Source organism: Neltuma alba, unplaced genomic scaffold (genome assembly GCF_004799145.2).
Source record: "Neltuma alba isolate B1F8T4 unplaced genomic scaffold, ASM479914v2 tig00011864_pilon, whole genome shotgun sequence".
Lineage (NCBI taxonomy): Eukaryota > Viridiplantae > Streptophyta > Magnoliopsida > Fabales > Fabaceae > Neltuma > Neltuma alba.
In genome coordinates, this window is record NW_021636468.1 from 64751 (window position 1) to 81282 (window position 16532).

Consider the following 16532-nt stretch of genomic DNA (forward strand, 5'->3'; position numbering starts at 1 on the left):
CCCAACTATTAAGCTAGAAATAGCTCAACGATCACTGCAATAGGTCAAACCCAAAGAGCAGCTACAAAAAGTAATATTATTTAAAAGAATCATCTGCAAATCTAAAAAGTAAGAGCTCCAACGGGCATGATTTATATTTACAAAAGTGCAAACAATGACCTCCAGCAAAGAAAAAAAGGAGAGAATTTTTACAACCCCTTGCTATTTACTCTGCTCTACCATGTTTTCATATTTAAATTGAGATTTTCACAAATAGAGTTAATGCGGCAAGTCAATGGACTATGAGCCTGGAGGATTTCTTCTTGGACCAGCATCTTACAGTCACAGAGAAGCCCACGAATGCCTCTGTTTTTCTTTCCTTGCTTAGGCGATAACCGCTCCCTCACCATAAAGTGTCTCTATTTTCTACTTAGTAGCCTCTTCTGATCAAACCCAAGTCAACTAGGTGTAGATTATATATTAGTGCAAATGATCATCGTGCCAAAAAATTCAATGGCAAAGGGTCTGTCCATAAGTCACCCACTGTACAAAACTATCTGGAAATTCCTCAACACCATTGGACCGTGAATTACCATAGGATAACTCTCGAGCGTGCTCCCTTCCCTGAGAACATTAAGCGAAGTTAGCTTTTCATAGAAAGACCAAGTCATCAAGAAAGACTTCGACTGTTGGGGAATATGTACGTGCTTCGTGCATGATATAAGCATAAACCTTAGGCACATCTCAGCGTGCTCCCTTCCCTGAGAACATTAAGCGAAGTTAGCTTTTCATAGAAAGACCAAGTCATCAAGAAAGACTTCGACTGTTGGGGAATATGTACGTGCTTCGTGCATGATATAAGCATAAACCTTAGGCACATCTCAAAAATAGTGATCAAAGAACTCACTGGAACAAATAATCCAAAACCCAAGCCATAAGAATTTAAATAATGCGGAGTGAACGCAGACTCATGAAGACTAGGAAGATCTGCTGTGTAACTGGCACAATAACTATCTCGGAAAAATTTAGGAGCTGTCCGTACAAATATTGCACTAGATAGGAGTGGTACCTTCATGTTGGAACCATATTCACTGGAGGATGGAGTTGCTTCTCCCATCATTCCATTGACATTTTCTGACGAACGCCCAGCTACTGGGGAGTTGGTAATCGAAGATCTGCAGTCATACATGTAGGTCTTTATATATAACATGGGGACACTTAGGAATACATGAGGTGCGGTTCAAGCCAAGCACCTCATAATTGCAAAACACAGATGCCCATGAATAGCTATCATTTTCAATTATATTACTCACCTCTCATACAGATCTTCCTCGCACGAATTTCCTGAAGAAGATAGCCAATCCAGGTCAACAAAGTTGGAGCAACTCAAGGAATCCCCATGCTCAGAATAGTAAATATGCTCACTTTCAAGGCAGCGCTCTTTTTGCATGCCTCCAAAAAACTGCCTCTGAGGCATTGAAGGAGTATACCTACACAGATACACGCAATAGCAGAACAAATCACAAACTGATTAGATGGACAAAATGAAGCAGCAGTATGTGTCACCATGCAAGTGGGCCCTGTTAAGTTTCTAACTTGTATTAGCATGGTATACAAGGTGACTAACCATTTTGATCACTAATCACATATTTTGTTATTGGGCAATTGAACACATAATCACAGCAGAGGATATTAAAAAGAGGACTTTTTATCGTAAACCAGGTTTCCACACCCTCCTAAAAATATTTTCAGAATGACTATTACTATAGTTACTTGCCTAGTGTTCTCATCCAGAAAGGTCTGCTACAAGATGACATCAAATTCTGTACAATATAATAACTAGAGTAAAAATGACAGAAAATAAAATGGATATTTTTATCTCATCAAGTATGCTTCAACAAGAACTTACAAATTTGCGTATGCAATAATAGAGGCAGACCTTGAAAAGGCTATGTCACTCTCAGAAGTTATTTCAGGAGAAGACTCAGAATGAGCCTTGCTTCCTTCTGATCCGTCAGGCAAAATTGGTCTAGAGAAATTTTCCTGCTTGGAAGCTGGAGTTGACATAGATGTAGAACTGCCACGAAGAATGCTCCCATCTGACAAGGATCTCTTGAAAAATAACCTTAAATACCAAATTTTAATGTTACTGTGCAAGTTGCATTGACAAGCAATTTTTATATATATGCTTCATGTCATCATGATGTCTTGAGCAAGTCCATAATATAAGTCACTGTTAACTACCTCACCAGATGCAGCCAAGATAGTATGATTACCTTCCATCTTCATCTCCTTGTTTCCCAGCATCATAGTGCTGATCTGAATCTAACTCCCACAGAGCAGGCTTACCCTGTTGCGGCTGAAAGTGTCCCAGGAATCTGTATCAACAAAACAGACGAGTCATCTTATGGTTTGTGTACAGACAACTTTACCCCCAAACCAAAGGAAAAAAATTACATCACAAAATTATTAGCTGCTAATGTTTGACACTACAATGACTCAAGAGCCACCCATTAAGATCCAGGCAGAGTGCAAAAGATATCAGAGAACGAAATGGGAGATTCTGAGAGATGGATTTTTGACAGCCACTTTCTCCGTCATTGTAAATAGTTAGACTACATGTTCGTCCAAGATCATTTGAAAATTCTTCTGAGCAGAGATCTATAGGGAAGTTGAGACTTGAGAGATGGATTTTTGAAGGTTTGAGAACAGACATCAACAAAATTGTTGGTCTTGCAATTTACAGATGACGATGGCAAAAATAGGAGCAATTTCTCATGATTTGATTAATTGCAGACGTGTTACCAGGAACAAGGAGGGGAAAAGCTTGAATGGCATTGACAAACTACCGCCATCCTTGAGTGCCTTTGATTGAAGCACGATGCTGAAGAAGTTGTCCGTCCGTACACTTACTTGGAAAAGACTATTTTGTGGCTTGGCAAACAAGTAGAGAGTGAAAAGCTCTTGTATCAAAATCGTTTAATCCCTATTTTGCTCTTGCATAGCTGTGTGTGTGTGTGTGTGGGGTATTGGTAGTTTTTAATGATGTAAGGATAAAGAATAGACCTGAACAGTAGGAAGTAGTTTTAGTATTTAAAAAATAGACCTATCATATCATCCTACTGGCTGCAGTTGCTTCCAAATAAAACCCTCAGAAATATATCTTCATAGCTGTTTTGTACTTGGAAATTCTCACTTGCAAATTGAATTAACATCTGCGCATATGCATTTCAAGCCTCCCACTTATTTTTTCCTTCTAATATGTTTTTTTTCTTCTCTTTGATTTCCATATTTTAAAAACAAAAGAGACAGAGAGGAAAGGAAAAAGAGAACAAACTAGATGAGAGACATGTCGTAAATAAATCCAAGCTTTGAAAACAATACAAGGAGGCACCATAGAAATTAAAGGACAAAATGACTTCACACATACACATTGATTGCATCTTGCTTCTCAGAATCCATGTATGCATTGCTGTAATAGCGTTGAAGAGTCCTAAAAAACTCTTGAGATTGTGTTGCAGCTCTCCACTGGCCCCTCCTCTCGGAGAATATCTATAAGGCGAAAAAAGAAAAAAAAATATTATTACAAGTCAAATTGCTACTTTATTGTAACAACATGCAAGCCAAATCAATAGTTTTCAACAATAGGACCCCATGACCACTCCACTCTTCCCACTAAATGGTAAAATGGCAAGGCACGAAAGAATGTGCAAGCTAATTCAATCACAATTCTCAACAAACCCCACGACTACAGCTTGTCAGCCTATAAAATAGCAAATTGGTATAACGAACAAGAATATGCAAACCTATTCTAAACAAATGCTCGACAAAAAGTCTCCGTTACCCACACTACTCTGCCCACTAAAAGGTAAAAAGGCATGACAGACAAGAACGTGGAAACCAATTTGATCACAACTCTCAATATGAAAACCCCTTCACCACTGCCACTCTGCCCATTAAAATGTGAAGTGGTATCAGGAATGAGAAACAAGAAACAAAAGAAAACTAAAATTGGCCACTGCAAGTGAGGTCGCCTTGTCCTCATGAAAACTATTTGTTGTCTCTGGGAGTAACTCGGACAAAGTGCTAACATTCTTAGAAATGATAATGAAACAAACCTGCATAAACCCACTGCCAAAGTACCAAGAAAGCTAATACAACTAAAGCATCAATCTTATGCAACATAATTAGTTAAGAAATATGGTTAATCCCTATATAAATTCAATTGGAGATGAATAAGGAGAACTTCTTCTTTTTATATCCCTTTCTTTCTTCTGCTACAATTTCCTTCATTTATCCCCAAGAAACAAAATTCCTTTACCAAATCAACAAGTTTAAAGGTCACCGCATAGATGACACAGGTAATTATGAAAATAAAATAATGTAGAACTGAAGCTATTGTAAGATCACCTTGTTGTGCGCTGCAGAACCACCATACTGATGTGCAAGTGTGTCACCCATACGCTCATAAAACGCCATCAAATCATCAGCTACCGGGTCATTAAGGTCAATTTTTGGGTTGTCAATAATTCCCAGAGCATGGAGTTGGTGGCCGAGAGCAGCCAACCCATATGCATATTGTGCAACATTTGTGCGGTCTAAGCAGTCTATGCAATTGGTTCTCAGCACCCCCCTCTGAAACATGGGGGCTTTGATAGAATGATTTCCGTTAGCAACATTATTTTCTTCACTAGGTTTTCTCTCTAAATTACCAGCATCCTCATTATAATTGTCAAGAAGTCTTGGTGAAGAGCTTCCCATATCAATTTTGCTGGATGCAAACGTTAAAATCAGTAAACAAGACACAACAATGACAAAAACTTGAGGTACTAAACCTTCGTCAAACATTACTTATTATTAAGATTGCTCAAGTTCAGTGAACAAATTCATCAAATTGCTCTTATCTAAAGCCGTTTTACAAGTTCAAGTCTAGATAAAGAAAATCTTAGAAATGGTGTGAAAGAAGTCATTGTAACCACATGATGAACTTACTCTACAGATGGGCATCTTAAAGATTCCTCAGGTACCAACGTAGGTGTCACTTGGCAATAAAGAAAACCTGTTAATGTCAATGCATATGCAGCCACTTTGCCCAGAAGTAGCAGGACATTTGCAGATTTGCTGGGAGGAGAAAGGAAAAATAGTTTTGAATCAACTACCTTAGAGTGCACACGATTTTCCTGAGGATGATCAATACATACATATATATATTTATATATATATAAGACACCTACCTCTGAAAGTGTTTGTGCAGGTCCCAGTGAAGGAATCTAAGCCGGTTCTCCTCAGATAAATCTTTGTTGATGAAATCAATCGCATTAGCAAACTCTGAACGGAGTATGGACTCACGAGGCTTCTTTTCATGGGTCTGTTGGATAAAATATGCAAATATCAATCAACAAAGATTCTTATAAAAATGAAACGTATAAATGTTAGACGGGACATCCCATGACCAGAAATTGCACTCTGTCATGAGGAAAACAGTCCAAGATATCATAATACGTGTCAACAACTTCTGCACATAAGATGATGAGTTGATAACCAATATAGAAGAAAATTTCATCTTGAGGGAATAATACAGTGACATGTCAAATAAATTAGGGAAAAAAAACCATTTCCTTCTAGAAAAGGAACATTACCTTTATTAAGTTCAAAATTATTATGGGATTCCCATATCTCTTGACAAGATTTTCAAAGTGCAGCCTAGTGGCTTGGTAATTCTGATCTTTCTTTGACACTGCAAAAGAAGAACTGACTCAATGGGCAGACAAATAGACACCCATGAACTGATGCTCAACAAAGTAGAAAGGACAAGACATAAAATAACTCCAGAATAGTTACAGAAGACATACATATAATATCAGGTTTAAGATTTAAGCGTGAAGTCTCCTGCGACCAGAAAAGAGGGATTGAACCACGGTTCTGGACAACAGAAGTTATTTGGGCAGGAAGACCTTCAGGAACATCCTCAAACACAATTTGTTCTGTCTCAACATCATTAGCTACTCTGCCCTTCTCATTAACACCTCGCCTCAAATACCTGCATAAAATAACCAAGTGAAGCTGGCAATTTCAGACATGAAACTCCAAATATGTATGCACTGTCTTTATTAGGTCAAATTAAGACTTAAATAATAAATATTAAAACAAGGATCACAATCTTTACATTGAAAGTTTGAGGTGTTATATTTGTAGAGGACAAGAGTACTTTGCTAATACAGGCATTGTATCTATTATCTAAAAGAGTTATTCATGAACCATGAAGACAACACACTATACTTGATTTTCTTTAATTTACTATACTTGATTTTCTTTTAGTTTTTTCTCAAGAATACTCTGATATCTGCTTAGCTGACTTTTCACCCAAGAGAGAGATTAAAGAAAACACTTATAGAACTGAGCCCAATTTTCACCCGAGGCAAACCTTCTGTTTTTGTCATCCTTTCAAATGACGTCAGTTGTCAGCGCTCAAAACAAACTTATAGAGTCAAAATCTAGAAAGAAAAATTATTCTTCACATAGAAAAATCAATCTGAACAAAAAATAGAAACTGATTTCAAGTGTCATGCTTGTTCTGTATTCAAACAAAGTTAAACAAGCACAACTAGCAATTTAAAATATGATAGGAATACAAGGACTGAGCATCCTCAACAAAAAAAGATAAATCATCAGAGGGGCTACTTCAAACACTAGGACTCTTTGGGCAGCTGCATAATCATTAATCAACTGAAGCATATGCACCACAAAATCATATTAGCAGACAACATAGAGCATAACGGATAACAGGAAAATGAACTTGAACTGTTTAGAGAGAGATTGGGAAGGAATTTCATACCTTGTGCCAGCATAATGGCGTGAACGTCTTGAAATGAGGGTGAGTATGAACTCCCGTCCAGCTACTGTAAACGTGCCCTAACACAGCCACCAAATAAACATAGGATGTTGAATATAGGAATGACAATGCAACTACTTCAATCCAGCAGTAAATAAGCCAATTGGTCAATGAACAAATAAAGTATGCAATTCAAAATGATAATCCTAGAAGAAAGTTCATCTTGATGTGTCGCATTGATAACCAAAAAAGTAGAAATTATTACACTTTTCCTGCTTCAACAAGATTATGAATATCACATTACTCAGTGTCAGAGCTCAAAAGCCATCCATTCTCACCTGTTTGAAGAAGCCGTACACTAATGCAACTGTCCAAAGAGTATTTTGGAGATGGTTCCTGATTCCCCTGGTCAAGAACTCATTCCAAACAAACATGGTCTCATAAAGTACATGACCTGTCTCATTATGACATAAGTTGTTTTGAAGACTACGCATAATGTGGTATGAGTAGCTGAAAAAGAAGTCCTTCGTAAGATCGACCATGCATAGGAGCTTCTTGTATCTGAAATGCCAATGCAAAAAGATATAAATAAAACAAAACTGACAAAGCTTGTAACAATAAAATTGACATGCCGCTAGAAAAATAGTACAAAGCATCTAGAATAGTACTGCCTACTCATTAAGTTGTACTTTGTCTCATCATTGTCAAATTCTAATAAAAACCAGTAATTCATCAACAAATCTGAGAACCTTTTAACATGAGATCCAGCCAAACAGAAGATAAGCAATTGTTAATATGAGAATACTCATTTTCATCTTATCTTTGCATATAAAAAGATGAAGTGGGATTAATTTAAAATCAGTCAAAGGTTGAGAAATTGTGAAGATCATTAGCTATGCATATATGCAGAAACACAACCAAAGTGATTTTCCTCTTTTTAACTGTCAAATACAATAACAGAGATAATCAGCATTCAGAATGAATCAAAACAACTGCAAAGAGATGTTAAGCTTCCCTTGGACTAATATTTTTAACATAATTTATGCTTGATATGCATAATTTTAGGTTTTAGTACCCTTTTTTGGGTATTAGTCATTTTTTGGGAGCATTTCTTATCTCCTTCTACCTTTTAGAATTTTGATCTTCCCTTAACATAAGTTCTTTCACTATTAAAAAAGAAATGGCAAGACATGTGAGTTTGTAGCAACCTGTTTTCATTTTTAGAATCGGCAATGCTAGATTGAACTGAAGAATTTGGGAGCGGTATCATCCTACTCTTTGATATGGCATATACTGTGTGACCACAGATTGCACCAATTTGCCTTCTTTTGTGATAAGCAGCATGTAGTATGGTCCTAAAAACTTGATGAACCCTAGAACAGAGAAGCTGAATAAGTTAACAAGTGATAGCTTATCAAGGAACAACTGAGCAAGACATCATAACTCAACTTACCAACAATTCCATAACAAGTTGTAACAAATTTCAGTCCACCTGTGGACTTGTTCCCTTCATGTATCCGCCTCAACAAGTCAGAACATTGCTCTTCTGTATATGTTGTAGAATCTTCACACAGGTTTAGCTCACAAGGCTCTAGACGGTCAATCTTCAGCACTCTCCAATATGTCCTGCTCTTGTCCCTTCCTATCATGTAAAAGTTCTGTGACATGAAAATAAACAAATGCACAAGGTAAAAAATACTTCACAAAATAAATATTACAGTTTTTGACTGTCCAATCTTGCACCATGATATTGGACAAACAGGTTCAACCAACTTAATATGCACGAAAGACAGTGGCATTATGATTCATAATGCAAACAACCTAAAGCATGAACATGAGCTGGTCGAGACACAGATTCATGGAAGGCAACACTCAATCATCCACATTGGTATTCCACGTGCAAAGAGACAGAAGGCCCATACAGAGGCATTTGGAGAAGAGAGAGCCGTTCAAAATTCCAGTAAGGAAACTTTTAGAGTTCAATCAAAACATGAAAGAGGATCATGAAGGTGAGTAGTTCTGCCTCCTTTGCCAAACTAAATTTTATATAGTACGATAGTAATAAAGTACACGTAGGGAAATACATCGGACCACCCGCTAGACACATGGTTTTTCTAGAAAAATTCAACACCGCAAGTTGAGTCATTAATGATATGCGTGAGTGCGGAGAAGATAGGAGAATAAATACACTGGCACGTTTAAGATCCCACAAAAAGCATGTTTCATCATTGACTATGCTAGCATGAGCAAGATAAAAGGTGCATTGAATCATATGATCTACAGAGAGTATTACTATAGTGCTACATTTGGTCAGATGCAGGAGACAAAACAATGACAAAACTTTCCATGGTACAGAACGAGATATTCATGCCTAAAATCACTGTTAAGGGAATGTAATGACTTCTGAAAATTAAAAAATGAACAATGCTTTAAAACTATTTTGCAGAAAAACATAAAACAACACAATGATTTCAGGTGAAATAACGATGATGACAAAATCAAATAGATCTCCCTAAAAATTGCAGTTTACCTACAACTTTGATTACCAAAAAATGAAAAGAAGACAATCAAGATAAGGCATACCGATCGAGTCTCATAGAGCCTAAATTTCTGCATACAGGCATGTGCTGGAGGACAGGGTTCGTCTCCCACAGACAGAGAGTGAGAAGGCTCGTTCTCTGACGACCCCATAACTTTTTTTTTTTTTTTCCTTTTTTCTTTCAAAACTCAGATCCCCGAGCCCCTGGCTCAGGGAAAATATCAAAACGGCATGCAAAGCTAAGCAATTACAAAATTCAGAATCACCTAATTGGAGCCATAATGCTCACAACCCAAATATAAACTCATATCCTTGACTGTAGGCTGCTTCAAATACAGCATTATCTTCCAAACAATGTTAAAATCATCAGGCTCCCTTCATCAACGCAGCTCCTTCTCCTCCCCCACCATGTCCTAGAAGAATCACCACCATCACTACCACCGCCCCCTGCTGCTTGTGGCTGTGGCAGCTATTTGCTATAACCCACGAGCCGCTGATCCTCACTCAAACAACGCCAATCCTAATAAACAGATCGAACAATTTTCAGCACAACAAGAAAACTGCAAATTGCCGGTAATATTTTGGACGTGTAATGGTATGCTCACATAGACGAAAAGCGGCGGAGGATTTCTAAATGGAAGCTTTACATATGGAATTGAAAGAGGTACGAAGGGAAGATCAACCAAGGGAAATCGAAAGTAGAGATTTGGGAGGAATAACAATGGGTGAAGCAACGGAGGCAGGAAGAATAGCAGCTAATAACTGATTCATTTCTATCTTTATTTCAATAATTTTTTTCTAAATTTTTCTCAGCGAAGGAGAAGCTCAGATCCAAAGACCTTATTAATCAAATCAAAACCACAACTTCGCATCCACACATTTTAAAAAATGAAAAACAAATCTACAAATACGTGTCTCTAACAGTCTAACATGTGACATTATTTATTACCTAGCTTGCTTTGCAAACGTAATAAAGAAAATACTACCTTCCACCGAGAACTAGTTGACTAATTTGAGGAGATTAAAAAAATAAGTTAAGTTAATTATTTGTAATAAATAGGTATTGTTTTTCTAAAACATCCCTACTAATCAAGTTTATTATCTAGAATTATCACTACTAAAGGACTACTTTAGAAAAAATGCATAAATATGAAAGACAAGGTGGATTGGGATTTTTAATTAGGATTAAAATAAAAATCAAACGAGGTCTTATATTAAAGCTGGAGGTAGTAATATGCAACAATAATTAGGTTAGATTATTTTTAACAATTTTTATTTATTTAAATAATTAATAATTCAACGACCGACGTAAACACGAAAGGTGTCACCTATAATTTGTGACCAGTGCTTCTCGAAAACGAAGGAGCGAGATCTTCCAGCTCGCAGCTTCTTCTTGATTATAAAACTATACTTATTTGTACGATAAATAAATATATATACGCGTGAATGCCCCGGTTTTTACCAAAAGATAAATAAAAAATATACGTGTGAAAAGTCTGTGTGTTCTAACTATCCTGACCTAGGACGGCAATAAATAATAGGAAGATGTTCTTATCGATTATCTGCTGGCCTTTTTTTTTTTTAATTGTCAGAATTATCTTCTCGAATTTTTTTTGGCCATATTATCTGCGAGCATTTAAAAAGTGACATTTCAAGAGCAATGTTATCCTTTAGTTCGCTTCTATCAAACGAAGATGTAGCATTTATTTTGCTTGGCTCTGTCGATTTTCAAACCCATCTGTTTGGAGACCAAACTCAACCAATCATTACTGATATTTCGCATCTTGATGTTATTGATTTTCTGCTAAATTGTGTGTGATTTAATAATACTGCTATATACTACCTCTGTTCTTAATATAAGATCTTACTTAACTTTTATTTTGATCTTAAATATAAGACCACAATCCACTTTGTCTCTTGTATTTATGTATTTTTTTTTAAGATAGTCCTTGCAACAATAGTAGTTCTAATCAATACATTTAATTAGTAAGAATATTTTAGGAAAGACACCACCTATTTATTACAAATAACTAACTTAACTTCTTTCCTTAATTTCATTAAATTTGTCAACTAGCTCTTATAATTAGGACCAGAAGTAGTAATAAATAACACAACTATGTTTGTCTTTTGGAACATGTTCACAAAATAGGATGTTTTTTGCAATGCTCAAAGAAAATTTTGAGTGAAGAGTTTTGCGATGCTTATTAAATTTATAGGAAAACCCTACATTACGTGATTAAAGGATTGCTAACAACTATATATATGAAAGAATCATAAGCCCATCTTTTTCTTTTTGACCGAAGGGATAAGCCCATCTAATAGAATAAGAAATTAAGGGTGTGTTTGGATAGAATCCAAACCATGGTTTCAAAAGTGTTTTTACGGATTACGAAGTAAATATGTGGAGGAGATTATCTCGTTTTGCGGAAAAGTGCTTCTGAAACCACGGTTTGGGGATACCCAAACAGGCCCTAAATCTAAAAATAGTAAAATAATATTAAATGTATGATGAAGTTATTTCGTTATGTGATCATGAACATAATATTTTTAATGTCAATTATGAGCATAGTTTTCAAATAATTTAAACGAAGTAGACAGTGTGCATTTATTCTATTTTTTTTTTTGTTGGCCGGATTGCGTTTATTCTATATGGATATGCATGCTACGTGCGAGTCTCGTACTTCTTGTGAAGGGATAATAAATAATATTTGTTTTTATTGATTTGTAAATACTAACATCAACATTTCTCTCGCACATTCATAAATATAAATTTTCACTGTCAAAACTTTCGGCTAAAGAATTGCAAACATTTTTTTAACTCTCCACAACTCCCAGATCATAATATTAAATATCGCTTAGGAATCACATGGATATTAATGCAAAAAAAATAAATAAATAAAAGTATGGCAGATAGAATTAATAAGCTGAACTTCTTGAATGAGAATAGTGCGTGATTATTTATTTCTTTAGTCCTCGGCCATAATACACGGCCAAAACTGCATGTGGGGCGTATATAGACTAAGATTTTATTCCAGAGTGTAAGGCACGGTAATATTATACTATTTCCGGTTCTAATTATAAAATTTGTTTGTAGTCTAAAAATAAGATTTTATAAATAGAAACGAAAGTAGTATATATGATAATTATGTGAATTGGTGTGGTGGAGCTTGTTGAGGGCGATCAACGACATCAGCGATGGTGCGTTTAGTGTTGGTGGTGAAGAGGCTGTGCAAGTTAAAGGGGGCGACGGAGGAAGGAGGGCCGTTCCACAAAAGGAGGGCGAATTGGCGGTGAATCATCTGGGTTGGGTGGAATGAATCCCACCACACATGATCGTTCACGTTGTCGCATAAGCTGTACTCTGTCGTTTTCTTTGTCCCCCCACAGCTGAAGATGCCCCCGTATGGTCCACTTCCACAGCACGCTTTCACTCCTTCCTTCAATCCTTCACTCAAAACACATGCTTCTTTTCAGATTGAAATTTCACACTATACGATCAATAAGACTTGTTCCAATTCAACCCCACAATATTTAAATCCCAACCTTTGGTGTGCAAGATTAAACCAATGCCAAAAAAAAAAGATTGAAAAAAGAATGCCAGCTCTCAGCACTTTGAAAATATAGCATGATCTCGTCTTTTATTATTGGATTTTTCTCTATACTAAACATGCTGTTAAAGACAAAAATGTCTCTTTTTTTTGAGAATACCGCAATCAATTATTTTATTTTCTTCACACGTGTTACCTACCTAGACCTTCATAGTGGTTGTTTAATGTACTAGAATTCTATGGCCAGCACCCAAAAAAAAAAGAATTCAGTGTACAACTGTACATGATGTCAATTAGATATGCCAAAGGATGGAGGAAAGAATAGGTCAATATTTCGTCGTTAAAATGTCAAAATCTTCTGTTGATGATATGAGATATTGATTGATGGGATTATTATAGAAGCACATGGAGAAGAGAGTTATACTGTAGATACCGTAAGTAGCGGGGTTGTGGATTCGATCATGAAGCCAATCGTAGAAATTGGAATCGGAGTAAGAGAAGGCAGGGAGGGCAAGTTGAAGGCTGGCAAGAACAGAAGAGAGAGCATTATTGTGGGCGAGCGCAAGAGCCGAAGCTGCTTCCAAACACCCTCCTTCAGGATTTAGTGCTCTCAGGGCAGGCAAACACCCCAGCGGACCCAGGCTTAAAAACCCAAACTTTCTCCCTCCATTCTCGTACAGTCTCTGAATATTTCGATCCAAACAAATCACTCATCATTAACTAATTAAAATTACAATAGAATTTTGTTTCTTTTTATCATTATATTCTAATTAAAATGAGTAAAATTTTGATATCTTATGAGAAAAAATGTTTTAATTTTCAATCTTTTTTATGATTTTTTAAAAAATTTACATCTAAATAAAAAAGAAGTTGCAACAATGTTGGAGTATTTTTCCTTTGAAAAATTATAAAAATTGAAAACTGAGTCAAGATATCAAAATTGTACTCATTTTACGTGGAATCTAATGATAAAAATAAAATAAAATAAGAGAAACATTTGGCAAGAGTTGACACCCCAAATCCAGAAACAAGGACTTACCTGGATTGTTTGAGTCAAGTTGCCGATGACCATGCCAACGTACTGCTCGGGAGTGAAGCGTTCTTGCATCTTTGGATTGCCCAGATACCCGCTCATATAATCGTTGCTTCCTATGCTTATGAAATACACAGCTTCTCCCAATATTTCTTTGGCTCTCCCCTCTCCCACCTTCTCTTCCAATCCCTTTCTCACTTCTTCGAAGTTTTTCACTTGTGTTTCAAGATCAATCGCCTGATTAATTATAAGGTCACAACCTATATATGAATTGTGGAACGCGTAAATGTAAATATAATGCATCATTGAAGATTATTAATTGCGTTTTTACCAGTCCTTGATTGGTCTCAGGAAGAACACCAGCCCCTCCAGAAGCAAAGTTGACGCCGTAGGTATGATCAGCAGATGGTTGTAAAAACGGAGGAATCAATGGCAGATTTGCATATTCAGCTGTATATAATCAGCAATACATATCAAACTTACTAGATTCGAAGCACGCATTTAATAAGTCAGAAATCCATACTCGTTTCTTATTGTTGACTTTTTGTTTATCTCATGATTGACGTGACTCGATCACAAATTGGACACAGTTGCAACAGTGAATGAAGCAAATCAAAAGGAGTGATGGATGTGATCGGTAGGTACCTATAAAATCTACAATAATGCGGCCATCAGAGAATCTTCCGGTAGGTCCTTCAAAGAATCCATTCTGGCCATAGGGTTTGTAATCTGCTCTGTTCTCTGGGATTGTTTCAATGTAATTATTATTGCCAGAATCCACAGTGGAATCTCCAAAAATGAAGAAGCTTGCTCTGCTTTCTGCCGTCTGGTGCGAGCCGACTGAGTCACTACTCTGTGATGGCCTGAAACTGAAACAAGCGATTAAGGCTGTGCACAGAATAATGCGATTCAGATCGGAGTTCAGATTCGCCATTGATCTCAGCCTCGAGCTCGTAGCAGGTAGTAAGTATTGGTTCACTTAACATCTATTTTATGATATAATGCTTTAATTTCTCTGGCGATGCCATCAATGTGAGTTGCTCTAGGCAGCTGGCAATTCGAGGACGCGGCTCGCAAGTGTCGCCACACATTTTTGTTCAAATTAATGCAACGAAAATTTGCAAGAATTTATTTTACTCATTTTTTAGTGTGCCTTGTATCAATTATACTGGGTAGGACCGCTCACTCCGCTCAATCTCCTGGGTCATCCGTCAATGTGTTCTAATTATTTTGATTGTCGGTGAGTGGAATTAATTAACGATGCTTTTAGCCTGGACGCACATCACAGCATGGAGGCGAAGGATAAACGGGACACGTGTCATGCATGTTTATCTTACTTTCAGTTCTTAATCATAAGATTTTGTTTATAATTTACAAATAAAATCTTATAATTAGGACGGGAGGTAGTATTACGAGTAACCCATGGTAATATCATGATAAGGTTTCGAAGAAGAAGGAATATATTGACAAAAAAATCTTATAACAACTGGGTAGTTTATAAGTTTTAAGAGTCAACCAACAAGAAGTCTCAGCTGCTTGGTATTGTGACTTTTTTTCTTTTTTTTTTTGAGACCTCTATAATTTGTCATATTATATCTGTATTGCCAACTTGTTATATTATATATTTATTTAATATTTAATATTTTAATTTTTCAATTTTCTCCCTTCAGCAATTTTTTATTAAAAACTATATAATTGTCCCACATAAAGAATCTAATTACCAATAGGTTGTATTCTGTCCAAGATAACTTTTAGATAAACAAATTGATAACACATAAATTATGGGATTAATTAATCTGCAAGTCTTTATAGTTTCAACCAATTTTGAATTAGGTCCCTATAATTTTTTTTTCTTTTTATCAAGTCCTTATACTTTTACATGTTTTTAATTAGGTCCTTGTATTTGTTTTTCTTTTTATCAAGTCCTTATAAGTTTACCTTATTTTTAATTAAATTCCTGAATTTTTTATTCTTTATTTTATAAATTATAATAGTAGTGTTCTTTAAACATAAAATAGTATATATTATTTAATATTAGTTTATAAACAATAATATTCTAAAAATAATGAATTATTATAATAATTTTATTTTTTAAACAAAAAAAATTAATTGTTCCAAAAATTTTCCTGAATTTTATTATATAATTATTGATTTAATTATTAATATTTTATATTTCAGTATTAATCTATTTAATTAAATTTATATTTAATTAATAAATAAAAATTAAAACTACATGGACCTTATTAAAAATTTAGTTAAATTATAAGTACTTAATAAAAAGAAAAATAAGTGTAAGGACCTAATTAAAAACAGGTGAGAGTACAAGGACCTGATAAAAAGAAGAAAAAAAACTATAAGGATTTGACTCAAAATTGATTGAAACTATAAAGACTTGTGGATTAATTAATCCTAAATTATGTTAAGAACAACTTTTTGGTTAAAAATCAACTTTTCGTATGACATAAAAATTGTCATGTCAAAAATCGAGTATTATTGTCTCTGATTAATTTATGGTGTTATTGCATATTTGAATGGAAAAATTTAAGGATATCTTAATATATTTTAGTTTTGTACTTCTCTCCCGTCCCAAATGAAGAATCT

At 35.5% G+C, this 16532-nt stretch overlaps 2 protein-coding genes across 2 annotated transcripts; both read right to left on the reverse strand.

Moving 5' to 3' along the window:
• Positions 1-55: 55 nt before the first annotated feature.
• On the reverse strand, positions 56-10167 carry LOC114718722 (phosphoinositide phosphatase SAC3-like). The gene is given in 18 exon segments (XM_028904138.1): positions 56-603; positions 1049-1154; positions 1293-1469; positions 1919-2104; positions 2256-2357; positions 3410-3531; positions 4390-4750; positions 4972-5100; positions 5214-5347; positions 5619-5716; positions 5832-6019; positions 6815-6891; positions 7150-7372; positions 8020-8140; positions 8143-8184; positions 8265-8469; positions 9395-9870; positions 9956-10167. Coding segments are annotated over 17 exon segments (2493 nt in total). The 5' UTR covers positions 9503-9870; positions 9956-10167; the 3' UTR covers positions 56-489.
• Positions 10168-12360: 2193 nt separating this feature from the next.
• Positions 12361-14882, reverse strand: LOC114718724 (GDSL esterase/lipase 5). The gene is made up of 5 exons (XM_028904141.1): positions 14577-14882; positions 14263-14381; positions 13938-14168; positions 13332-13581; positions 12361-12795 (listed from the first exon to the last, which is right to left on the reverse strand). Exons 1-5 carry the CDS (start codon positions 14863-14865, stop codon positions 12494-12496), a joined length of 1191 nt encoding a protein of 396 aa, XP_028759974.1. The 5' UTR covers positions 14866-14882; the 3' UTR covers positions 12361-12493.
• Between the last annotated feature and the right edge of the window lie 1650 nt (positions 14883-16532).

Excerpts from the sequence above, each read along its gene's own strand:
- LOC114718724 (XM_028904141.1), bottom strand. The coding sequence starts at position 14,865 with ATGGCGAATCTGAACTCCGATCTGAATCGCATTATTCTGTGCACAGCC. Across the intron at positions 13,582-13,937 it reads ACTTGACTCAAACAATCCAG|AGACTGTACGAGAATGGAGG; the intron begins GTAAGTCCTTGT and ends CGAAATATTCAG. Across the intron at positions 12,796-13,331 it reads CCACAACCCCGCTACTTACG|GATTGAAGGAAGGAGTGAAA; the intron begins GTATCTACAGTA and ends TTTTGAGTGAAG.